Source organism: Cheilinus undulatus, linkage group 12 (genome assembly GCF_018320785.1).
Source record: "Cheilinus undulatus linkage group 12, ASM1832078v1, whole genome shotgun sequence".
Classification (NCBI taxonomy): Eukaryota; Metazoa; Chordata; class Actinopteri; order Labriformes; family Labridae; genus Cheilinus; species Cheilinus undulatus.
The window spans coordinates 34,602,033-34,628,797 of record NC_054876.1 but is presented as its reverse complement, the minus strand read 5'-3'; the positions used below and the strand labels follow the sequence as shown (position 1 = coordinate 34,628,797).

Genomic DNA, 26,765 nt, shown 5'->3' with positions numbered 1-26,765 from the left:
GCCATTGTGCCTCTTAAAGTAGCATAAATGACAAATTATAGTCAGAAATGAAAAATGACATTGTGCTTTCACGGTGTCTTGATTTGACAGGAAGCAGTTTATCACCTGTTTATGCATTGCATTTGTGCCTCCAACGCTGCGATGACCTCAACTGATCATCTCCTGTATGTGGGTTCTTGGATGAAGAGCAAACTCAGAGTCTGAGTTGGCATCTGGGCTGGAGTCCATCTTAATTTAGCACATCCCCTTCAGTTTTTTTCACCCTTCCTCGTGGCCAGCAGGGGGGCTGAGAGAGGCCAAGAGACCATCAGTGCCATAACATATATACATATTGTAAATCTTGCAGAAAGGCCTTCTGGCAGGTCAAGACCCTGCACTCAGACCTCCCTGGAAAGTGGTGAAGGTGGGAGATGCATGCTTTAGTCATGCCTGAATTGACACCTTTTGATTTGAAGTATCTGTTAGTAGCTTGACGACAAACAGGGCAGGGGAATTTTTTTTTTTTTTTTACATTGTTTACACAGCATCATTGCCATGAGGCTGACTAAATATAGACTACAGATAATCAGGTAGATGTTTATTATTGGCCTATTTTTAAGCATAAACAATCGCTTTTATCTTCCCCATCTTATCATTAACATGCATTAACTTGAAACCAATGTTAACTTAAAATACATTTCAGTTATGCTTTGCTGTGTTAAAATGTTGTATTTCATTAGTTTTACATGAGGTCAAGTAATCCTTGTACACAGATTTTAACAAACTGCACAGTCAGGATGGTTAGAGAACAAAGTAATGCTTTATTTTACAGCCTTTTTTTTTTTTTTTTTTTTTTTTTTTTTTTTACATACAGTACTTATGTAGAAATTTCTACAAATAATTCCTCGGGTATTTGTCGTTGCTAAGTTTGCATTAAAAGGCTGTAAAATTAAGCTTCATTTATTAGTATCATTGCAAATGTAGAGTCAGACATTATGGACAACACTACATCAACGTTAAACACTCATCAAAAAAATGTTGACTTTTGGGAAGATTTTTTTTCCAACAAGAAATGAAACATAAAAAACACATACATTTTGACTGAAGATTTTCCCTCATGGGTAAATTAAATTTATTTTTAAAATTTGTCAAATGTACATAAATTATATTTAATGCATCAAAACCAAATGAGCAAATCAAATACCCTCTTTAAAAAAAATAAAAGAAGAGAGAACGACATTCTTTGTTGAGATTACTTAAACAAGTATTGGTCAGGCATTTCATTAACCTGGGAAAGCAAAGTGCTACACACAACAACCACTGAAGACAGTTCACCATACACCTTAATGAAGATTGGACTGAAGCACCTTTTCTTAGCTTAAAGCTAAAATGGAGATTAACTTTTTTTTTAAGATTCCTTTTCACAAAAACTCCATAGTCTTTATGGTCTTCTTTCAACAACCCATAAGCCAAGTTTTTTAAAGAGATGCGTACTTGCAGTGACGTTCTGTTTCAAGTTAAAGTACTTTTGTGAACTGCTCGACCCAACAGGCTGCTAAGACCTCATCTTCTATATTTTCCTCTAAGGATGGAGCTTTGAGTGCAAATAAAGGCATACAACTCCTTCATGAGAAATAAACATGGAATTCAGCCACATGCTTTCAAATAGTAATCATATATTTAATTGATATACATATATTGCCACCATTGGCACATACGATATTGCACACAGTGATGAAATGTTGCACAGAAAAAATAGATATATTTTTTGTGGGCGAAAACATTCCAAAATTACAAATAATGTGGAATAACGCTGAAAAGGTAAAACTACGTAAAACAAAAACAAAACAAGACATGCTTGCTGCTCCCCATTAATTGAGCGACTTACAACTTGCACAAAAAACTACCCAAGCCATAGAACGAGCATTTCAAAGGGGGCTTGCCAACAAAAGTTTGTTATCATGTCAGGCCAGTATCGATGTTCCCAATCAGCCCCTGCTCTTCCTGCTAATGCGCTTGGCTAGTGAAGAGCCAACTCTTCTGCATCATCTTGCATCTAGGTGACCACCCCTTTCCATGTTTACATGTAGGCCGATACCTGGATAGCTGGGGAATGGCGATGGCAATTAGGTAAGGGAAGGAGGAAGGTAGCAGAAAAAAGTTAAGAATTCTGCTCCTATGTTTTTTAAAGGGTTTTAACAAACCCTTTTAGCACCACGAGTCGTGCACTAGCACACAAGGGGGCTGAGACACAAGAATGGAAGAAAAAAGAGGAAACAAGACTAAAAGAAAAGAAAAGCCAAACTGCAATCCAAAGCACCAGGCCAGCGTGTAAGCATGCGGAGTGTGTAAGGCACCAGGTTGTTTATATGCTGAAGAGGATGCTCCCAATCAGGTATCATTTAGGCTATACCACAGGCTCCAAAAATAGGTGGTCAAGGACAGTCTAGTTTGCTGGTTTCCAGTCAATCTAAACACGGGAGCAGTCATTTAATCTATGCTGAGGTAAATCTGACATTATCTGATTGTTGCCAGTTTCTCTGGAGTTTACTGACAGAGTTTATAAAACTGCTATCACACATCTATGAGATGCGACTGAACTGGATTAGAACCAGTTGTTTTTCCGTGTGGTAGCCCAAATATTTACAATTAGACCAAAAGAGAATCTCATCAACCCCAGGTAGATATTTGGGCTTACAAATCTAAAGTAGAGCTATGAGTATGTATCCAAAGTAGCCCCATAGAACTTCACACCCTTAGATCTTAAAACTTGAAGGGACGGGCACACCCACTGAGGTGAACTGCACCCTCTTGTCCTTGGCTTATCCAGGCAGGCTCCTCAGTGCCCTCCTCTTTGTATGAAGGTGATATTTTGATTAGGGTTCACAAGGTCGCTCCTTTTTACAATCACACTTTGAAACAACTTCTACTACAACTACACCAAGCCTTCAGATGGAAATCACTTGGTACTCAAACTTGAGATTCGTACACTATAGGCAGATAAAGATACATAAGGAAGGGTCCTTGAGCCAATATTTTGGGAGACCAACGAAATCTTAGTGCAGATAAACATGCAGCAACAGCACTCCTTGGCACCATTTGGACTTTGATGACTGAACAAGATCGCAAAATGTTTCTCTTGTTTTGGATGTGCTAACCAATGATGCTCTGCTGAATTGTGCCTCCTTTCTTTCAGACGACAGGGCCAATCAGAACAATTTGCGTAGGGTTCTTGAGTAATCTGCAATTCAGGCCATTTGCTACATGTTGTCTCTGCATTTCTTCTGTCAAATACACATTTAGTACCTTTAAAATGAACACATTGCATTAACAACGAGACACAAAGGTAGTCTATAATATATATCCATCTGCATGGCAACAATTTCAACTGAAACAAAACTACAATATTAATATTTCTTTGAATGCCTCTGGCAAATGTCATCCTGTCAGATCCATTGACCAGTTTAATATATTTGATTTTTATGCAATGCATATTGCACAACAAATAGAGCACTTATTTCATTTCATGAAAATGCCTATATGTTCCTTTTATACTGCATGACATGTAACCAGTTTCCGAAGCAGGCCTAGCCCTCATATGAATCATGTGTAAACACATCTCTACTCACAGGTAAAGGTAAATAGAATGGCAAGTAGTACATGTGACAACCTTTTACAAAGTTTTTGAATTTGGTTTAAAAATTAAAATATCTGATTTGTGCTGAAGTCATTAGCTCACATGAAAAGGAAACGCTTTTTCTTCGGAACTCAGCAATAATTCCATTTGAACATTGCAAACACTTTTTTTTTTTTTTACAATAGCTTTAACTGGTACAAAAGTTTTCTGTTAATAAGGGAAATAAACACTCAGTTCAATATCATTTGTCAAGTAGGAAACAATGTTCAAATATAATGTTATTACTTTGTTTAGCAGCCTGTTAACTGTATTAATGGTGGATAAGTGGGGTAACATCCAGCGATGAGTGACAACATGTCATAACTGTCAGGTTGTGGAGGTTTCTTATATTGTGGGTGATGCTCCCTTGGAGTTAAACCATTACAGTTAAATCTTTAGATTTCTTTCTTTATACAGTAGAGTTTTTAATTATATTTCTCTTGTTATTTTCTTTACTCTTGCATCTTTTTGCTCTCTATATCAATCCTCGTCTCCATCGTCCGCCGGCATCTCCTCTTGTTGCTGCAGCTCGCATGCCCTTTTCTCCCGCTGCTTCTCCTGGATCTTCTTCATCTCCTCGGCATATTTACTGAAAGTATTCCCAAATTTGGACCACACTTTGTAGGGCACCGTAATTGAGTTGCGGTACGTTGGCTTCACCTCGCTTACCCTCATGAACACACCATACTTATTGGAACCGACGTCGAAGAAGAACCGTTTGTTGTCCACAGTCAATGATGACCCTTCAGGCAACTCTGCAGGTTCGTCCTCTACACCGTAATCGTCAATAAGTTTAGCCAAAGCGTCACGAAACTCAATAAGTCCCTGGGCAGGCAGAGCAATCGTCTGGCCTTGCGTGGATCCCAAACCGGGCCCCCGGTTAACGGTCTGTCGAATCCTCAGAAACCGTCCTCTCTGGTTCTCTTTCAGATCCATGTAGTATTTCCGATTCTCCCGGACCAAGAATTCGCTTTTGAGTGCTCTCCTCGGCTCGTCTTGTACCAGCCCCGGGTTGCTCGGACCCAGCTGGGCATAATGTTCGATGAAGTCCCCCAAGTAGTCACGGAACTCGACCGCCACGGACATGGAGAGAGTGAGGCGGCTCTTGTTTCCACCGGCCCCGACTTCTGCTATCTTTAAGAAGCGGCCTTTCGCGTTCTGCTTAACGTCCAAATAGAAGCGTTTGTTTTGGATGTCAACCCGCTTCGACGCCAGCTCTTGAGTCTCGTGTTGGAGCCCGGAAGCCAAGCCCGCCCCTCCTGCCGCTAAGTGCATGGAACCGAAGCCTGGGCCCGTGGCTGCTCCTCCCTGCTCACTTCCACTGTCTCTGTCCGCCATGATGCTGCCTGCCTGCCTTCTCCCTCTGTCTGCTGCAAAGCCACGGCCAGCCACAGAAAACGCCGGAGCTCTCGCGAGATCTACAGAGAGGTACACAGAGGCGAAGAGGGAGAGACGTTAATGCAGAGCGAGGACTCAGTTTTTCTCCCTTCAAGTGTAATGGCATGAGCTGTCAAATCTTTAAAATGAAACCTACGGTTGCTTCATGGAAAGAAATGCTTAACCCACTCTGTGGTTCAGTTTCATTTCATCGAAAAGGGTGTTGTTTTTGTCACCTGAGCACCCCAACTTGCCCTCTGTTTCAAAGTAAGAGCAGAAAATACTAGATAACTGGTAAGCTAACTGTAGAAGTACCTATTTGCTCTTTTCATTTGTTTATTATTCGTCCTATTCACCTTTTTATTTAAATTTTAATTGTATATTTTAAGTAATGCAAAACGACTTCTGTTTGCATATAAAGTAAGGTCGAATATTTCTGGGAGTACCTGTCAAAGCATAAACAGTCAACCACGTTGTTGCATTACAAGTCTTATCCAAAATAGCTTCCTAAATTACTAAAAATGACAAATAACCAATTTAAATAATTCTCTGTAATTTTCTATGTAGTTGCCTTGCTTTATTTGGCTACTATTGATTTAATCACGTTAAAAAATACGGCTAATAGGCTGACCATAAGTAGACAATGTTGACTACCCACTAACTGGCGTGTGTGGCCATTAGCACACCTACTCCAAGACTCACTTCTCAACTTTAATCTTCTTTAGAGCAGTAAATGGCAGACTGAAATGACACGTCTTTGACTTTTTTTTTCTTTCTTTCAAAACTTATCTATTCTCGGGGAAGTAAGGGGACAGCCCGTTAGACCCCTCTGACATCAATAATTGCAATAAAAGTTGCTCCATCACAAGTTAAATCCAAAGGGGCTTGTTCTTCATGACAGTGGTGTGTTGCATTTCAAAAGCATAGTTGTAAAGGGGCAGAGAGACCGCTGTAACATTTTTTTATTATTAGAAACACCATTCACGGAATTAGATTTAAGCTAGGCTATCTCACCTCATTTTGTCAGCGATGAGAACATATCCGGCTACATTAAAATCGGTAATAATATCCGAAAATTCCCTTTTATTACAGAGGATTAAAAATAAAAAGAGGACGGGTAAGACATTTCTTCCCTTACCATTTTGGATCCAGAGTAGGCCTGCGGTCAGCTTTGATGCAACATTTTAGCAAGTGAGATATCGTAAAAATGTCTGTAGGAGCTTTACAAACTCCCCACCGCATATTAAGTCGACTCATGCAGGCCTAAAATGATAGCATGTAGAGCTATATTCCTATTCTCACTACACAAATGTAATAAACGCACATTGTTCATATTTGTAGCGTATTAATAGCCTCTATCAACATTTATTTTTTTAAACTCTTGTCTGACATGAATCACCACTTGCTTATCCATGCTGTTTTCAAAATATGTCTATATAACAAGGCTTCACTTAGGTGTCCGAGCTTTCTCTGAATGCATCATGTTAATAAGTTGAATAGCTTACCTGCTCACAGGCCTGCTGTAAGGTAACCTCTTCATTGTGTAGCAGAATATTGTCTATCACATTAAACGTCACGTGAGGTTGATTGTAGCTACTAGAGTTTGTTTCATACAATAGCAACATCAAAACGGCATCCTGCTTTATCTGAGTAAAACAGTCAAAGATGCAGGCCTACCTGCAAAGCAAACCATTATTTGCCCTGCTCGTGCGGTCTTTTCAATAAAACTATTTAAATGAACCTTTTATGACGATTTACAACGTCAAAATTCTAATAAAATACTCCTTGTTCAATCTATAGGGATATAAGCTATTGAAGGTGACAGACCATTTCATATCTGGTGTAACTGTGGCGTCACTAAGTGAAGCATTTCAAAGCCAAACATGACGACAGCTTCAGGCTACACATGGCTTCTTATTGGAGTCCTGTAAGAAATCTTCTCCCATCATGCCACAGGTGGTCCATCTGTAAAACAATAGATTGGCACGACCTTTAACGTAAACATATATTTGCCTCGTAGAAGCTAAATTTAATCCATTATTTATTTATTCATTTAGCTTAACATTTTGTGCAGTTTGCTGTTATTTTATTTAAAAATCTAGTCAATTTTAACACTAGGTTTATTTTCTAAATAAGAGTTTAGAAAAAAAAAAGATTTAAAAAAATGAAAGCTCAAAGTGAAAAGATACGTCTCTAAAAATTTCCTTTCAAACGACATTTTTTGCCAACTTAAAAAACGAAATTAAACATTGTCGCCTGCATTTAATGCGTGATTATGATCAGTCATTGAAGTTGGGAAAAAGTTTTCCAGGGCGGTAAAATGTCCTTATTACTTTATGACTGAATGATCTACAGTTCAGGCCCCATTAGTGGATTTATTCTATACTTTTAATCTTAATTTCACTCTAACCCCCACAAACCTCCTTACCATTGTGGTCGACTCACTGGAGACGTCATGTGCGTAAAAGCATTGCATGTCCATCAACACCCACAGATAGCTTTTCTAAAAAGTATCCGGTTGGCCTTTCACCTACACATATCATGAAGAGGTGAGCATTGATAGTAATAAAACATAGCTTTAAATGTGAAAGTAAATAGGCCAAGTGCTCTAGTGATGACGGATGAGCCACTTTGTAGGCCTTCTTTGACCTTTTTCCAGTTTTTATTGTGTGATCATCTTGGATTTCGATGCAAAATGCAATTTTAATTTTTATAAAAAACAAAAAATAATTATGATATTAAATAGACGGTATTATAGAGGATAAATACGAGATTAACCCTGATTTAAAATGTTGGCCACGTTAGTGTTAGCGCCCTGACAGGCTGTCTGAAGGCCTGACGTCAGATCAGTAGGACAAATCAATGTAGGCTAACACAGAGAGAAAACATCTCAAAAGCGTTCCTGTTCAAATGTAGATTTCAATTAAATTATATTTGTTTAATTTTATATATATCACAGGTCACATGGGCCTGCTAAAAAGATTTAAGTTTAATGCTTGAAGTGCCAAATGATGCTTTAAAAAAGAATTAAATAATGCTGAGGAAGCCTGTCTAATCATAAATCTTTCCAATATATATATTAAATAAAATACTTTAATTTACAGTAATGCATATTTAAATTGTTTATTAAAAAGGATCTATAATGCTTTACTGTATGAGTTCAGAGTATTTAATTACTGTAAATTTGAAACAGTCATTTAAATTGTATGCTGATAGTTTTTGGCCCCATCAAATAAATTAATAAAATGATATTTTATGTAACAGATATAAAAATAGTTAAATTAAATTTTATTATATGAAGACAAAGCCCATTAACAAACATAACAGGACAATCATTTTATTGAAGGTCGGTTTAAAATAACGTTTGGACCAAACCCCAAAGCTTTTTCTGCCATTGAGAAATTTTATTTCCTCTTTAACTCAACGTGAGAGCTAGTTATGTATGGTTATTGCAGTTAAACTTTTTTCCCCTCTTTCATTCTCGTTTAATATTTCTATACGTTTGAAAGCTATTTTTTTTTAAACAGTAAAAACTCATAAATGTGTCCTGATGCTCTTATTGCTCCAAACGTCGTTGGGCCTCCTGATCACCTGAACAGAAAGCAGAGCTTCTTCTTGGAAGAAACAAATCAAGTTTGGGGAAGAAAAAAAGGTGAGTAAATGATCACGGTTTTTAAGAGGTTGACCATGCATTCACGTGACCGAAAATTATTTAAATTCTGGGATAACACTTGGCATTTATTTGTTTATATATTTTTCTGTAGATTATTTAGGCCCATAACATATGGGCCGGCCTTTTTATACATCTGATTGGTTGATTTATCTTGACCTAAATATTTAGGCCTGACTGTTGCAATATAGCATTGTAAGTGTCATTGATTTTTTTTTTCATTTTATTTAATATTTAAAAAAAATATTCTTTTTTTTTTTAATTTATGTTCCCCAAATTGTTCGATCTGTGCTGTGATACTCATAAATCTGGATACATATAAAAGGTAAGCTATTCCCAAAGCGTTTGATTGAAATTCAGACGAGTATTTCCATGTCTACTGCATAGAATACAGACAATACAATAGTTTTTTATTAGGACTTTAATATCCAAAATCACACCCTATGTCTGTGTCGTAGTGCCGCAGTTTATCAGCTGCTTCTACAGACTACAACGACAAGCTCCCAATGAAATTGACCGGGAATCAGTAGCATACTTAACCTATTTTGCAGACTTGTTTTTAATACAGCTAATGAACCACGAAAAGCAGCTTTTTACATGCCGATGCCACGTCTAGAGCAGATTATAGTCCCAGGAGAGGTGTCGTCGCAGTTTGGAAAAGACAGCAGCTGTAATCACCTCACAAAGTTTTGCCCTACATCTCGACACCGGAACGCTGTGACGCTGCTCCAAATAGAGCACCATTATAAATTCAGCTCCGAGCCATGGCAGTATACCGTCATGTTATGCTTCTGTGAAGTCCGCGAGGAAATGACATATGCTTGGTGTCACGTTAGGACACTTGAAACGCTGCAGGAGAGTGAGAACCATCCGAATGACATGTAAATAAAGCGTCATTCCATCAAGCGAGAGCCCACAACCTACCTTAACAGCGCTCTGTCTGCACGCGCGGCGCCTTACAGCCTCGACGGAGGGCAACAGAGGACGAGACAAACCGACTGACACATTTAAGAAACGCGCACAGGCCTTTAAAACAGCTCAGAGGACTGCTCCTGCTCGCTTCACAAGATGGACAAGAAACGGCGAGTCGTGGCACGGAGAGCGACACATGCACGCACGAGTTCAACGCCGCACGCTTCAGCTCTGATGTCAACACGCACGGTGGGATTTTCAACACACGCGCGCCCTCTTTTGGTGATGCTGAGGGATTGCAGCTGTAGCCTTCTGGTGGTAACAGGTAGGGCAACATCTTTTGCACCTGTAATGGAGGACAATATATAAAGACATCAGTGAGCAGTGATACTGACTTCACCTGGGTACAAGTGAAGGACAATCTTGTGTCACTGTTGATCCTTTGACCTGTTTTATATGTTTCACTCTGTCAAGGCGTCAGGGTTACAGCCATGAACACACTGTGTGTTCTGCGTTTGTGTCAGTGTTGTTTAAAATGCACAATGGCACATTCTGTTACCAGGAAGAGAACCTCTGTTAACGCAGTGATAAATTACTGGGAGCCTGTGTCTTACATCGGCACGCTATAGGCGTAATTTATAGGCCTCGTAAAGTTTCAGCACCACGGAGAGCAGCGAGGGCTATTTCAGGTCTCTGGAACATGCGCACAAATGGAAACATGAATAATTGTGCAGCTGCATTAGCTTCTACATTTTTAGTACAAATGTGCCTCTTTTGGGACTTCTCGGCCGCTGTATTAAGCGTATTTCAGTGAAAATGCAATATTCCCCTTAACTGTGTAACCTATTAATTAACATTGCCTAATTTAGCAGCCCAAAAACTTTCATTTCTGACATGCTTTTTTGATAGTGAGCATTATGGCAGTTTGATGTACAGCAACATGTACAGCAAATTTGTGTCAAACTATAGACATACTGTGATCAGCAGGTGTCGCTCTTTGTGAATACAACATCCTGTATCCGCATTCTATTTGACATTTAGGCTAAACCAAACCAAACCTTTGCAATTATAGCTCGATGTAAAACACTGTCATAAATATCTTACAGTTTTAACACTCGTTGAGACTTACGTCTCCGTGTCCGGGCTGATTTGGTTATGAAGCTCCTTCAGAATAAGCTTGCACATTGAATTAAAAGGTTCCCTATAAAAGCATATTTCCCCCTTTTTCTCGTTGTAAAGTGCTGAGAATAGTTCTCTCTGCTTTAGAGCTGAATATTGCAGCTGATTTATCTGTATGGATTTAATGCGGTGCTTCAACATCAGTTTTTTCAGAGGCAGAGCAGTGAATGTGACCTGAATGCAGGGCATGACTTAATGGGATGAGACGCAAAACTCATTCAAAACAGTCTGTTGAAGAATCTGAGATGCTTTCGCAGCCTTAGTCATCGCGGCCATATGATTTTTCTAGGCCCACCGGACTATATGCGGCTGCATTTTTTAATGTGAGCAGATTTCATTTGCTGGAGTGATGCCTTGGCTACAGTAAGATGCGTTTCTAAGGAGGGGACGGTCATGGATTTAGGATGTGGTTTGTTTCATTTTAACGTGAGATCACGGCTGCTAAAACATGGAGTGATTGACGTACAGTAACTGGGTTTTGGCAGCGAGGACATCGACCCTTTGGTCCATCGGTTGCCTGTATCTCAGTGCTCCATTCCTGCGTTTTTTCGTTGACGGAGCCCCTTGGCAATCGGCATTATTTCCTCTCCGTCTGTGGCTGGTGGGGGAGGCGGAGAGAGAGCCGCGGAGGAAGGCGCCGTATTAGCGTTAGAGCTGCTGACCACGAATAATGCTGTATTTTGGGGAATGAAACGTGGCTTATGTTTTTGCGAGCGGACTACCAAACTTGTGCTTCACTGCAGCATTTTGCGTCTTTTCCCTCCGCTGCAGATGATACAGAAAAGCATCATAGCGGTACCCCACCACTGCAATTTTTGGGCAAAGATAAGAGTGGCGTCGTCTTGCAGTTAAGGCTACACTATGGCAGCATAGGGGGCATCTTCTGGAGGGGAGAATCCGCCAATTCCTTGCTTTGCCTGTCTTCAATGCCTTATTATTAGCGGAAAGCAGTGACTGGATTTGAAACCCAGCTGTTTACCCGTTGGAAATCACTCGAAAAAGCAGCGGATCCCGATGGCATGGACACTTATGCAAGGTCTGCCGCGCTGCCGTGCTACAGGAGCCTACTCGCTGTCTCTACATTCAACCAAGCTCCATCGCCATCGCCCCGCAGCCGAGAGAGCCCTGCCGCAACGCGACCAGCGACCACCGAGCCAAAGCAGGCGGCATGAGGCTTGATTCAGTACATTTATCCATGCTGGTCATCGGGGTCTCATTCGCCTGCTACTCCCCGAATTTGAATTCCCTGCAGGACCAGGTTTTCAAATCCGCCGTGGTGATCGAGGGCAAGGTGCAGTCTACGCCTGTGAACGTCTCCGCGGAGCCGTACCGTGTGAATGTCAAAGTGCTGGATGTTTGGCCCCAGAACAGCGGGGGTCTGGAGCGAGAACAGCTCGTCACCGTGGGAGAATTTGGATCCGAGGCTCCGTGCACCAAAGTGAAGAAGAACCACAAATACATTTTTTTCATGGACCCCACTGACGAGCCCTTGGTTTTCAAGGCATCGTTCGCGCCTCTGGACACCAGTGGAAAGAACCTAAAAAAGGATGTTGGGAAGATCTTGTGTGAGGACTGCGGTAAGTGAATGTAATGTGGATTACCGGTGAAGTGCAACCCGGAAGAATGAACGGTGTGTTAGCAGCCCGGCTGGCTGAGGGCGTTTTGGTTAACAGGTACTCTGCTGTTTTGTGCTTACTTTGGCCACAGCGATGTTGGGAGTTACTGGGTAACCAGAGAGGTGCCTGAGGGGCGTCTATGCAGCAATTTTCGACAACTCTCGCAGGCTCCCATAGCCCACATGATCAATCAAACTCTCTTTCTCTCTCCCATTCTCGTTCCCCTCAACTGCATCAGACATGCGCCTCGCACTGATGCTTATGAGGAATTGCAGTTCGTGTGAATCCAGCTACCTGCATCCTGCAAACCCGCATTACAGTTTTAGGCTCATTTTAATGCATCTATCACATCCTACGCTTTATAAACAAATATCTGTTTGCAGAACGCGTCCCTGCCTCTGATCAAATCGAGCCCGTGCTTTCAATGGACCCGGTTCAGTTTCAGGACCAGGGACAGCGGCCTGTATCATCGGGATCACGTGGGGGGGAAATCACGCTGCCCTAAGCAAATTGGCTCCTAGGCTCTTCTTAGGCTCACGTCCTGCTTTAATGCTTTAATGCTTCACATTGTGGCGCAGCCTATTGTATTACAAGACCTGCACAAATGCGTGTTTAGTGCACGAAGTGGGCTAGTAGTGAAGGCTGTAGTGCAAACCTAGGATAGATGGAGCTGCTGCTGACAGGAAAAAAAAACCCGTCAGCACTTCTATGGGGGTTTCTCTGTTGAGGTTCATACACAGATGTGGCTGTGGCTGCAGTTTTCACCTATATGAGGTCAATTTAAAATCACACTGAGATTGTTATGATAATGCATTGTTTATTTATAATCACAATTCTTGTATTCAGATGTATTGGTGTTCAACCTGGCTTCCTTTCTCCCGTTTTATTGCAAAGTCAATCCATTGAGGCTTTAGGTCATATGAGGAATAATCTAGAACACATTTGCACTGGTGATTGTGCACAAGGCTGCATGCAAACAGTTGTACATTTATCTGCATGTGCAGACACCTTTTTTGTTTTGTTTTAGTGACAGAATTCATGAGGCGTACTGTCACTTGATCTGCAAGAGCAACTTGTCAAAAGCTCTAATCTCACAAAGAGTGTCTTTCTTGCACTTCACCGGGGTGAAATGAGTCTCTTCTAGTTTAATTATACAGTAGTGTCGGTGTCTGTAACTGGATCTTCTTCTACAACTCATGTCCCATGCTGGTCAGCCTGCAACACTGCTTCAAGTCTGAACTTGTCATTTTTTTTCATTCTGTGTGTTTTGAGCTGATTACACAAAATGCAACACACATAATAAAATAATCTTTTTTTTTTTTTTTTTTTTTTACTGCCATCACATGCTGCACACATTTCTCCTTCCAATCTTGTGTTTTGGCCCAGAACATGAAGTGTGCCCTGTACTGCCGCCTCCTTAAATCCTCTTAGCCTCTACTCATGGGACACAAATGCTCCCCATTGCTCTTGATTTTGCCACTCTCACTCTGGCTTTTAAACTCATCATCCCATTAGAGAGGTGACACAAAATGGACCTTATTACCTCTTGAGTACCTTGAGCAGCAAAAACATCCCCCCTGATTCTTCCAGCACTTAGCAAAGCTGGTCAGTGACGCGATCAAACTGGCACAGACGCCTCACGGTTTTACCTGAGAGATTTGCCACGCCCGCTCATCGGGCCTCTGTTGATCTCTTTTATGTAGTTTAAAGTACCTGACAACATAGCTGATGGTGCTCATGTTGGCTATTGTAAACTAAGGGCTTTTCTTTTTGCTCAGAGTATTTAATCCCTTTATTGTTTCTTTTGTGACTCTCGCTTGTCCCAGATCATGCCATTTTGAACATCACACAGACACATAAACATAACACATAAACACATAAACATCTCTTGGCGTCCTCCCATAATTCAGTTAGCTCAGACCCAAGATCCAAAATGTTCCAGTGACTGTTTTTATCCTTTATATTAAGCTTTATAAAAGTGAATCATCTTTATTTTTATGCCATTGTGTCAGGAGTTTGAGCCTTAAACTTGTAGCTCAGTCTGAAAATATTGTTTAAATGCAACTAATTGGCAATAAAAAACGAATGGATGCGAACAGAATCAGGTTTTCTGATAGCATAGTGCAGTGTTAATAGCATAAGTGCCATGTTGTTTATTGGTAACTTAAGATGTTTCTAAGGGCTGTCAGAGGTTTTGCAATAATCTTCTTTAATTAAGGTCCATAATAAGTGCATTAATCCTTATTATCACAATTAATCACATGCTTTATTGTCTCTATAGGTACACCACTGCTTCTCAATGTCTCATTTCAATCTTAAAAACTCAATTGGACAAGTCAGAAGTTAAATGCGTCTTGTGTTATTAAATGTTTCACGTTTTGTTCCTTATTTTCTTTTCAAGGAAGTTTATGCCATAATCTGTGATCTGCACTAATTTTCTTATTTTCTTTCAAAATAGAAACAGGGTAGTACCCAAACAGGAGGTCAGTTACCCTTAGCTTAAGACAGTAAAAATATCCAAAAGGAAATAAAAACAGTCTTGTTTGCAAAATTGTCACCCCAACATTTTTCTTGATCATTTATATGATCATGCATTACATTATTTTCTAGTAGTGATTTTTGCATTATTGATATTCTTGGGCCTTTATAAATAAAATATCAAAGAATATTGTCTTGACCTGCCCTTTAAAGTGTCTTCAAATAATTTTGCTTATGAATTAGCACTATAGATAGATACATAGATGATGAGGCTAGATTGAGACTTTGAATTAGATGTAATTAAAAAAGTCTCCTTTAACTCTTGGCTGGACAATGCATTCTGCTTTCCCAGCATCTTTCCAAACCTACATCTTGCTAACACAGATCTTGCTAGCTCTGTATATAAATCTGTTATTTCATTCATGTCTTTAAACCTAATGGAGGCTATTATGCAGCAATTGCTTCTTCAATTTCAAAGCAGTCATAAGGTTGTCATTTTTATACTTTCCATTAAGAAATACAAGAAAACTCCTGCACACTGCCTAAATTCCATGTGGCATTACTTTCCTAGCCCAGTAAAACAGTGCCAATGTTTGTGCAATGTAGACAGTGTTCATGAGTTTGCCTGTAATTTTTGATAATTCAAAAAAAGGAGTTAGTGTTGAGTGCCTAGAATAGTGTATTTCTGTTTCTGTGGTATCAAACAGGTTTTAGTGTCATACTGATTTTTACCAGTTTAAAATTCTGGTAACATGATAACCCCTTTAGTATCAAAGTATTTTTTCTCAGATTGCCTCCAAGTCCTTGTAGTTCCCATCTCAAACTTGTCTTCAGGGGGCCCTTGAGCTCCCAAGTGTTTGAACCAGGGGACTAACTGTACACACTGTACAGCTCTCAAAGTGATGCAGTTGTTGTCTACCTGTTCCTAAGCACTGTCTGATAAACAGGTTACTAAAGAGCTAACCTCCTGCACCTATTCCTCGGGTCTCAGTCAGCTGGGAGCTCTGGGTTCCTGCCAGTTTGAAAGAAAGCAGCATGATTCAGTGTTATTCTCATGTTCAGTTATTTAGCTGTCTTTGCAACTTTTGTCTCATTTATTGACGTACTGCAAGAACAAGCGTAGTACAGACTGCTGTCAAGTTCTGAGCATTAACACATGGAAGTAAGTATTTTGCTGCAGCCCAGTGCTGATTTATGACATGTCAATGATGATGACAATACAGTAAGAGCAGCTAGGATGATGTTTGCTTTATCTACACATTTGGCATGAATAAGACCTTGTTGGGTTCCTCTTTTAAGCTTGCTCTGCAGCTTAAAAGATTGAGGGTATGACATCAGATGCCAGATAAGAGAATTGCATCTGACTGAATGGGAGCAAAAATGTTTGCAACTGGAATGGGATCTTTCATTGCACTGCTTTTGCTGGTGTAACTTTAAACTTTGTTTAAAATTTTATAAGCATAATGTTAAGGGTTTTTAACCAAGTATTAGTCATTCTTAATTAATAGCCTCATGTAAAGTTGTCACGATGTCAACATTTTAAATTCTGATATGAAACAAGTCAAAATCATATGAAAAGGAGACCCATTTTGATATCACAGCAACAAAAGCAGATCTTGTCTTGTCTTGCAAGTCTTGTTTTTAATTGTTAAAAGCAGGTAAATACAGCATCTTTGTCTAAATTGCACACAAGCATTTGCAGCTTTCATATGGAAACATTGCAGATGTTTCTGTATAAGGACTTTAAATTGATTTATTCCTCTTCCACTCACTCATATTATAAAATAAAGACTTTTCTTTTAGTGTCAGTACTTAAAATACTTTTTATCACCAAAATTACAGACACTATTATTTTCCAACAGTGGTAGAGATAAGTATCAAAATATTGAAATCTGACAACCTTCTGAAAGAATGAAAGGAATCTAGTAGCTGAGACCTTCAGCTTTTTTTCTATAGACCCATCGTGGATTTTGTTTGTGCATGAGTCGTGGGTGTATGCAGACAGTCGGGTGCATTGTGCCAGTAAAAATACAGTACAAATTGGTGCGACACTTCCACACAAAAAAAAAGGTCATCTGAGCCTGGGAGTATCACATCGCCCTTAAACCGCCTTCATACTTGTTATTGACAGGCGTGCAAATCATTCTCACTCTGTAGAGCATTTAATTATCGCTCATTAAGCCCCATTTATTCCTCTGAAATGAATTAATGGAACAATGTTGTTGTGAATGCACACTCTATCACAAACCTGTCACTGTATGCAGGTCACAGCTGCTGCATTGAGGTGGTAGACGGGCAGGATTTTGCCCCCGAGCGGTAAACGGTGCATCTTTTCTTTGAATTGGGAGAGCTCCTTAGAAGAGCTTGATGTAGAGCATGAATGACAGCAGTTGTTGCTGACTGGGTTCTGCTCATAACCCTCACATTTTTCTGTATAAATCTGCAAGGCTGGAAGGATATGGATTAGTTTTTACTTAGGTTAAAGTGTACATTTGTTTTTCTATGTTCGCTGGGCCTTTTATGGAGAATTTCTGCCCTGCTGGATCTCTGCTCGGCCTCTCTACTCTGACAAGATAGCTTGATGTATATTTATAAGATCTCTGAAAAAGGGCAGGGCCACTTTCAGTAATTGGACCCTCATTTTCCTCTCCCATTAGGCACTCTCTAACAATCATTCAGATCTGTACTCCACATTTCTAAAGACATCATTGTACAAGCTATCATTATGACAAAGTGAGCATATTCAGGCTCTGTCTAAAGCAGTCACATTTCTGCAGTGACAGACCAGTTGTAATGGAAGAATTGTGGGCTACTGATTCAGGTCGTGGTTGATACCTGTTTGCAGAGCACAGCTGTTGCAAAGCAGAGGAAGAGGGGTGCTGTTGGAGGCGTTTATACCCCAAGGATAACAAATAAGAGGAATTTGTAGCAAAGCATCCTCCTTACACATTCTCAATTTTAGAGTTTGAATAGCAAAAGCAGTGAAGAAGTCAAATAGTCAGCCATATTTGTTTTATAGTAGTAGTATTGTGTAGGCAAGTATTTGGTCTAGTTCACCACAGTGTCAATTGATTCACTAAATCTATATAAAGCGCTATAAAGCATGTCTGTTGAGGTTAGATGACTAATGCACGAGTGAGGAATTTAAACTCCTGCTCTGCTTCTCAGCATTTACTTTGAAGCGCTTTTCACACTGCGCTCTTTTCAAGTTGCATCAGTCCAGACATTACACACACTCATCATTGCAAAAAAAAAGAAATCATACAGTTTCTGGGTCTTAAATGGACATAAACTTCACACAGAATATTAAACTTGAATACAATAGTAGTAAAAATCCAACCATACTGATGCCTATGTTGATACAATGGCAGCAAAACAGAAATCCTAAGCACCACATATGTGCAACTTTTATCTTAGTTATCAACAACTGCACGTAAACTCCTGCATCCTGTTAAAAATGCACAAATACATAGGTAACATTTACCAACACTTTGCCAATGCATACACACAGTTTAGACAGCATGCAGGAGTTAACTTTTAACATATTTGATGCTCTCCTCTCTAAAACACATTTATCTTTTTTAAATGGGTAAGTATTTTAAGTATTAGAAACATATTTTCCATTTTTGTCTTTGAATAAGCAACCTTCACCCAGCGGTGTTACAGACTAAACATCACTTCTGTATCTATGTGAGACACCAGACAGACTCTGAATATGTCATTCCTTTGAATTTGAGCAAAATAAAACTGGCTCATCTTGCAACAACTTTTTTGTTCAAAATATGACTAAAGATCTGCCTTTTTTCCTGTAGATTTGCTATTTTTCAATTCTGCTGGTCATTAAAATGTCAAATTATATTGTTTAAAACCATTAGATATCTCAAAGTATCAAAATGTAGAAAATGTCAACCCTGCAGACTAGTAACATGTCTTAGTGTTTCATCCCTATACTTTTACAGCCACTATAACTGCTGCAGTTTGTTAATGCCATGTGATGAAGGTCAAAGAGTAAATCTTTGGGCCTTTGTGCATCTAAACAAGATTATTATGTCCAGATACTATACAGGTCCATCATGCTTGGCGATACATTAGTGCAGTGTCTGCTAATGGTGTAGATAATACAGCCCTGCAATAATCAGGGTGAAGACCTGGTGGCTATTGTTAAGAGGATCTGTCTAGTGTAGAGCTTAAGCTGTCTTTCACATGTCATAACACTAACCTGTTATCCTGCCTCTGTCTGACACGAACATACTCTCAAGCACTCGAGCAAATACATCATCACTAGCTCAGTGCAGCTTACATATTGATGTTTTAACTCAAAAACCAGTCTTTAATCGATTATTGAAGTGCACTTTAACACTGTAGCATAAAAAATATGCTGAGGGCATTCCAATGGAACAATTTGTGCTTTTTCAATTTCGTTATATTGATGAATGTGGTGAAATATAAGACATTGTTGGCACATGTATGCCTTGCTATCAGAGAATAGAACAGTTACATTGCTTTAAATCATAGTGTAGCTGTACCAATCACTTGTATAGAAATTTAGTTTAGAAATCTCTAGTTTCAAGCCAACATAAATCGATTCTTTCCAAGGTCAAAGATAGCATAGAGTACCTGTTACATATGTGTAAGAATACAGTATAAATAAATAAATGTACATGATTTCTTAGCCTCTTACTTGGAACTTTAACGTAGAGAAAAAAATCTGCAAAACAAAGAGGCATCTGGCTCAGTTTATGGTGTTAAATTTAATTTTATCCCCCTCAGTAATTTTTGGTTTTTATTCAGAAAATTCTGCTGTTGTGAAAAATAGCCACTTATTGTAACCTCTGACAGCAAGTGGAGAATATATGTCATTGATTGCATTATTCTGGTTCTGGCTTGAGTTAAGTACATCACTTTCTGACCCACGATCGAGGTTGCGCCATTGTGCAGGTCTGCAGCCACCATAGAGGTCTGCAGCCAGATCCTATTGATAAAAAGAAAAAGTTATTAAAGAAATCTCAAGTTTCTAAATGTAAGAATGTGACAGATTTGAAAGTCATTTTCAGGAAGAGCTGACCACCGTGATGATGCAAAAGTGTTGCACATCAATAACAATAATTTATCAGAAACACAAAGGAATCCTAGCATTGGCCTCTGTTAAACAAGCAACATCTAAACTCACAGGAAAACATTTAAACATCTATAGCACACAGAAGCACTCTGCCCAAGGGCATCATTGGGAAATTTTACCTACATATCCCCGGATTTGAAATCCACCAGTCTTATCCACCACCACTGCCATGTCCTCAGCCAACAGTACAGCTATTCCTCATTGTTTCAACAGCTCTTTATCACTAATTTGGAAATACCCATAATGCACCACAGTGGACACTGAAGTAGTTTGTGTTTTGAAATACAGGATAGAACAGCGAATGAACATGGGGAGATTGGCTTACATTGAGTGAAATTCTTTTTCAGGAAAAAAATCATAATGTCTTGTGTTTTTAACAAATCTAATTGACTTTTGAACTAGATTTATTTTTCTAAAGCAAGAAACGTGTATTTTAATTGCTGAAGTACAGATTAAGTTAAACTTTCTTTTGCACAGATTTATATTTCTAAGTGTTTGGAGCGTCTGCACCCTCCAGCACAGAGCAACATTAGCTTCGATTAGACCTGGGTTTTTGGTGTTTTTATCAATAGAAGTTAGCACTTACACTCCTTTGTTTTAAAGGAATAATTTATTTGGGCTGGCTGACAATGTTGGTATTCCATGAAAGGCTAGGTGCTAAATTTGTTGTTGGTTAGGAGCAGCTTGTTAATTTGGACAGATTTTTGAAATTTTCGCCCAAAGGAGGAAATATTCATTAGTTTTGATCACATTTTAGTCATTTCTACTCTTACTAGTTTTAGTTTTATTTGAGTCAGCAAAACCTAGAATACATTTTAGTCCATAAAAGTGACTACATTTTAGTCAAAACTATAGTCACAACATTTATTGTCTTTGCCTGAATCTGATCCTAAATCACACCAGTTTATTCTCTGCACCCTGCCATGCCAAACCTGAGATCACTGCTTTCTACATCTGAGAGGCAAAACGCTACAAATATATGTTGTTTTATGACAGATTTAGTCTCATTTTGATTTCACTGACAGAAACTAAACTTAGTTTTTCATTACAGCTGTCAAATATATATTTTTGCTTCTCTTTGTGTTGTCTTCCTAACAGAAAAAATGTAGTCGACTAACATTTCCAGTCATAGTTTTAGTTGACAAAATGAACACTGATGAGCAGGTGATGTTGCATTAATTTCATTGAAGAATTTTCAGTAAAATATCTGCTGTTGGAGTAGTTTCAGAAATTGTGCATTAAAGAGTTTGTTTTTGTACATTGTTAGTCATCAGCAAAATATGTAATGATGGCAGAAAAGTCTTATTTCTGACAGCTAAGGTCAAATTGTGCTACGTGTTAATTTCGCAAAGGTTAAAGTTATTGATAACATGGTGGTTACTTAGAGAGGGATCTGAGGAAAGTGGGCCACATTTAGTACTAGACAGGTAGTCTGGCTTTAGCTTAAAGAACTAATGACACTTGTCCTATCATTCAGGTCCAACTGCAGCCTTAACTACATGTTCAAATTGTGGCTCATTGGCATCCCACAATTTCTGCTAGGGGCCATGTTTGAAGAGGCCAGACATGCTGCACCACCCTGATTTATTTATTTTTTTCTACCAGAAATGCACATCACATTAGAAATAATGCAAATTCAAAATGCCTCTGAATCCAAAGCAAATCTCACAATTGAAGTGTATTGCAATTAAAAGAAAAAAAAAACAAAAACAAAAAAAACAAAAACAAAAAACAGATCATGGTGCAAAGTCAAGTCACACAATGCAAATAAATTTAAAAAAAATAGTGCAACAGGAAAAGTGATGCCAAAACAGCCAACAGCACAATGGTTGAGCTAGAGGCAGCTGTGTGAAGCTGCTGTATTTGTGACCATGACTGGTTAAGGAATGTATTGATTATCCAACCAAAATGATAGATGCTGCTGGAGTAGAGTGCTCTGAGCTGGGTTTTACTGGCAACTGCCAAAACAGACACCCTCCTTCAGAAAAAAAATTCTGCTGTTTGGGAAACGGCGTCCAACTGTATGGATTTTTTCATACCCGTAGCTTTGCTGCAGTGCTGCTGAGTGTTGCTGCTGTTTGCTTGTTAACTAATTGCTAGCCATGCAGCTAGCAGTAAATTATGAATGCTGGTGTTTTACTCCTCTTATAAGCACAGGATCTTAGGGACTGCAGGGAGATCGAAGCTATCAGTCTTTGTATGTGTATGTGTAGAGTTAGTATGTGTATAACAAGTACCAGGAGGTTCACAGTGACTGTCCAGAGCTTCAAAACTAGAAATAAAGAGGAGTGAGTGAGACGCTGGGCACCCACTCACCTCTGTAGGACTTGTGGGCTCTGTTTGTCTCAGTTTAGCAATACTCTAGAGGCTGAAATGTCTTGTAGAGATTTTCTCCAGTGAATACATTTGACCAGAATTCAGTTCCACTTACTGCCCCCTACAGTCATGGAGCACCTCCTATGATATGCCGTGCTTTTCTACTGTGCTTGTGTTTGATGTTTGCTTTGCATAATTGTGTATTGACAGTGCATTTCTATGTAAGAAATATTTAAAACTGTTGATTTGAATCTGTTTGATAGTAATGCTCATGTGCTGGCTCTCTGCAGCTCCCTTTCTGCACATTTTCTTTGAATTTTGTTATGGACTATTTTTGGATTTTGCATCTTTGGGAGTGTGCAGCATAATTCTCCTGAGGTTAATCATTAATGCTCTTGCAGCAGGTTTATTCTTTTTGGCCACTGTAGATACATCTGTCTTAATTTTGGTCAGAGACAGGTGCCTGTACCGGTAGCAGTTCCTCTGATGCTCTGTTTAGCTGTTAGCTGGCATGTGTAATATTAGGGGGATAATGATCACTGCAGCATTTAGAAACGTGATCAGTTTCACAGCATACTTGGCATTAGACTGCTCTAAGAAGCTTGTTTGGTGCCTTTCACTAGAAGACCTCTGACAAATATATCAAGGATCTTTTAAGGTCACTGATGAGATCACATGCAGCAGAAGGTGACGAGATTCCATAAAGGTTAGAACATTATAAGAGCACTAAGGAAAAACATGCTCAGCAATGTGTCACTAGCAGCACAAAAAGACTGGAACTGAATTATATTTGTCTCCTGGTTCATTTCATTCTCCTTTTGGCATCAGGTATATCACTCCAAAGTTCATTTCGGGCTAAAGTAATTCCAGGAACAGGAGCTCTGTGCATGGCAATTTTAAGGATTACGCTCTTCGAAGACTTATAAAAACAAGAGAGTGAAAACAAAGTTGCATTTTTGACAGACTTCAGTAATCCAATAATCTTGGATTGTACCGCATGTGCTTTAATCACCACAAAAATATCCAGCAATGATTAAAAAAAAAAACCTGTGTTTGTATGAATAATCTCTGGAGCTGACACAGAACTAAGTAGTTGTCAGTCCTGCTGTAATGTGCAGCACCACAGACCTAAAAAACTAGCAGCCATTATGAGTTCTTAAACATGAGTTTAGTTCTACATGAGTGCTTAACCCGCTCCACTGTGACAGATATTTTCCACAGTTTTGAGTGTGTGTTTAACTTGCCCTTTGATTTCTCACACACCAAAGCAATGCTTTGAATGATTATGAATTTCCATGCTGTAATACAGAATTACTGCCAGGCTCATGGAGAATAATGGGCTTATAAGTTCAGCTTCATAAGACCTATGAAACAAGTCTGCAGTGGCATGCAGTTTTAGGCTTTTAATTTGATTTCAAATTAATCGTAGGCACCACGTCACGGCCAAGTGCTCCAGCAACATTTAGACTGATTTTACAGAGTTTCTTCAATTAGGACACCAGGGGGAAACTGAATAAAATTGCAAGTCAGCAGATTTGGTTGAAAAAAGGCAGATATATTGCATGTTTATTTTTCAGTTATAGTCTAATTGAGTAAATCTAAATGCCTGAAGTGTAGAAAGCGTGTGGAATAAGCACATAAGACACAATGTGTCCCTCTGCAGTACTGACAATGTTTTTAGTCTCTCTTAGGTCCACAGTGATTATTCTTTACCTTTAGGAGCATTTATAGGGACAGCGATTGTTGCATTGACGGTAATGCATTTCTGAATGTTAAGCATTACTAATTAATGCACTTTTTCTTCCTTTATTTGTATTTTTGTGATTATTTAACCACTGATGTATTCCATATACATCATGTCTAAAGTGGTACTGTATCACCTACGGTGCTGCTGCAGCTCTGCAGCTTATCTGATAACAACCATCTGACAGAGAAGGAGGATTGGGTCAGCTGCTGGTGGTGTGAATGCAGATTAGTTTTACAGTTTGGAGTCATACATAATGTCCCAACCAATAATCTCCATTAATCTCTGATTTGAAATCATACATGTGATGAAAGCTGCTTGTGGAACAGCAAAACTATTTAGAGCAGATTTTTTTAAATATTTGCAGAGAGAAAACTTCCCCCTCGCTCAGTCAAAAAAGGTCCACATGGTTTTTGTGTAACAAAATATCCCTGATGCTGAAATAATTCCACTCAGTGAAACCAACTCTCCATGCCAGTAGGAGGCAATAGAGTTACTGTCACAAAGAAGAATATTCTCAGCATGAACTGTGCTTGGTTCCCCTTTGTAGTGACTTAAATATTTAGATATAAAGTAGTTTCACATTTATTCATGAATGATTTGACATATTGTAATTAGACATGGCAAAGAGAAACACAGTGTTAATGTGCTGTTTTTGCTACAGAAACTCAGGCGCTATTGATTACACAAAGCAACACTGAGCATGTGCAAACAGAGGTGATGACATTATCATTTCCCGAAGACTTTGTGTTGAATATCCACAAGAAATCAAGCTTTCAGAGAAATAAGATAGAACCTCATTAGACTTTAAGGACATTATTTACCCGCTAACTGCAACTTTGAAGTACAAAAAAGAATACACAAAGAGCAAATACTAGAAGTGAAATAAAAAAGAGAGTGAAAAATAGCTGTAATTCTGCATATGTCACTTTACACTTTACTCCAGACCCAAAGGTCCATATCAGTATACATAAAAACATACAAAACAAAACAACAACAAACAGATAAAATCAAAGTTCACAAATGATCAGTAATAAATCAGAGTAAAGTGGACTACAGTAAGCTCTAGTGACATTATACATAGGACCATGAAACTGATCATGTTGGAAAAATAATATTGCATATGATAGTCAAACATTTGAAAGAAAAAAGTACATTCTCACTGTAAAACAAAACAAAAAAAAAACTTTTCATGAAGGGAGAAATAATTTTGTAGTTTGCAGGGTAACATTTTATTGGTTATCTAAGCTGTTTGACACTGCAGACCACAGTTTACTGATAAATGTGCTTCATCACATTGGCATGCCAATTATCTGATTGGCAGTGTGTTCAGATGGTTGGATCCACCTCTTCCTTTCCAGAGGTCCTAAAGGTGCCTTAACATTCAGTCTGAGGACCTATTTTATTAACCATTTATGTCAACAATCTGTGTGACAACTTGTCAAAGACCTCATAATATTTTAAGCAGATGACACCATGAATGTTGTTTGTTGTTAATACATTTTTCAGGCCTTTGAGTTGTTCATCTGCTTTAGTGTTTTTCAGTATTGTCTGCGGAAACTTAACTTAAATGCTGATAGAACCAAACTCACTGTCAATAGAAGTTCAAGCACAAATAAGTTGCCAGAGAACATCCCATCAGTTTTAACTGCAAATTGGCTGACCTATAGAGCCAGTCTCAAAACTATAAATATCTGTCTTTTCTTAGTGATCTGAGCACTACATAGGTTTTTAGAGGGCATTTTATATGTGGCCTTGGGTCCAAATGGCTTAAATAAAGGTTAAATTAACATAAAATTAAACAATGGATACCAAGAAGGTGGCAGGTAAGGTATGTAATGTGCCACTTTAGAAATCTATAGACAGCTTTTTTTTGTGTGTGTGTGTGTGTGTGTGTAAATTCTACGTCATAGACTATATTAACCTTTTGTTGTTTGCAGTCGCACCAAAAATGTTTATAGGAGTATATGGATTATGATTTACAAATACTGTATATATATTGTTGCCTATTTTAAACTATTCCCTTCTCCTGTAGATTCATTCATCATTTCTTCAATTACTAGTCAGAGTCGACACGATTAATGAGATTAATCTTGACAGCCAAAAGATATTTAGCAGCTGCTGGAGGGCATGGAGGTGTCAGCTAGCACTAAAAGAAGAATAAAGTGCAATATTTGCTCTGAAAAGTCTACAATAATTCAAAAATGACTGCTCCTATGTGTGCATGTGAGTAGTTGAGTAAAAAATTAAAAAAAAAAATTTCAAATAGGTCATTGAACAACTTGAAGCACGAACAATTTTCATGTTAAAAGGTTCTTTTGTGTGAAAAAAATTATTTTTATTTCAGCTTTATAACTGGATGTTCTGGACATTTGATTCCTGCTTTGAGTAAACTTTCTAATCATGAATGCCTCAAGATATAATACTTTCGTATTATACAAGGTATATTTGAGAGGTACAAGATTTACTTGATCAAACTTTACTTGTGTCCATTTGTGTTGCTAAAGGTTGCTTAACCTAATTCAGCTCCATTTTTGTTGCACCTTTTCTACATTAAACCTTTCATAAATGAAATAACAGATTTGATTTAAAAAATATGTAAAAGATTTGAATAAGAAAAAATGAAATTAAAAAATATGTTTGAAAAACAGACATGTTAATAGTAAATAAAATAAATTAAAATCAGTTAAAATCTGTAA

The 26,765-nt window shown here is 38.7% G+C and overlaps 2 protein-coding genes across 2 annotated transcripts in view; one reads left to right on the top strand and one right to left on the bottom strand.

Moving 5' to 3' along the window:
* Positions 1-1,635: 1,635 nt before the first annotated feature.
* puraa (purine-rich element binding protein Aa) lies at positions 1,636-9,776 on the bottom strand. Its single transcript, XM_041801615.1, has 2 exons — positions 9,627-9,776; positions 1,636-5,073 (listed from the first exon to the last, which is right to left on the bottom strand). Exon 2 carries the CDS (start codon positions 4,991-4,993, stop codon positions 4,136-4,138), a length of 858 nt encoding a protein of 285 aa, XP_041657549.1. The 5' UTR covers positions 4,994-5,073; positions 9,627-9,776; the 3' UTR covers positions 1,636-4,135.
* A 2,182-nt stretch (positions 9,777-11,958) lies between these two features.
* The window catches only part of nrg2a (neuregulin 2a), a 140,105-nt gene continuing 125,298 nt past the window's right edge, over positions 11,959-26,765 (top strand). The window contains exon 1 of the mRNA XM_041801391.1: positions 11,959-12,370. Coding sequence (XP_041657325.1) covers positions 11,962-12,370 — 409 coding nt within the window. The 5' untranslated portion in view covers positions 11,959-11,961. The remainder of the gene's footprint in view (positions 12,371-26,765) is intronic.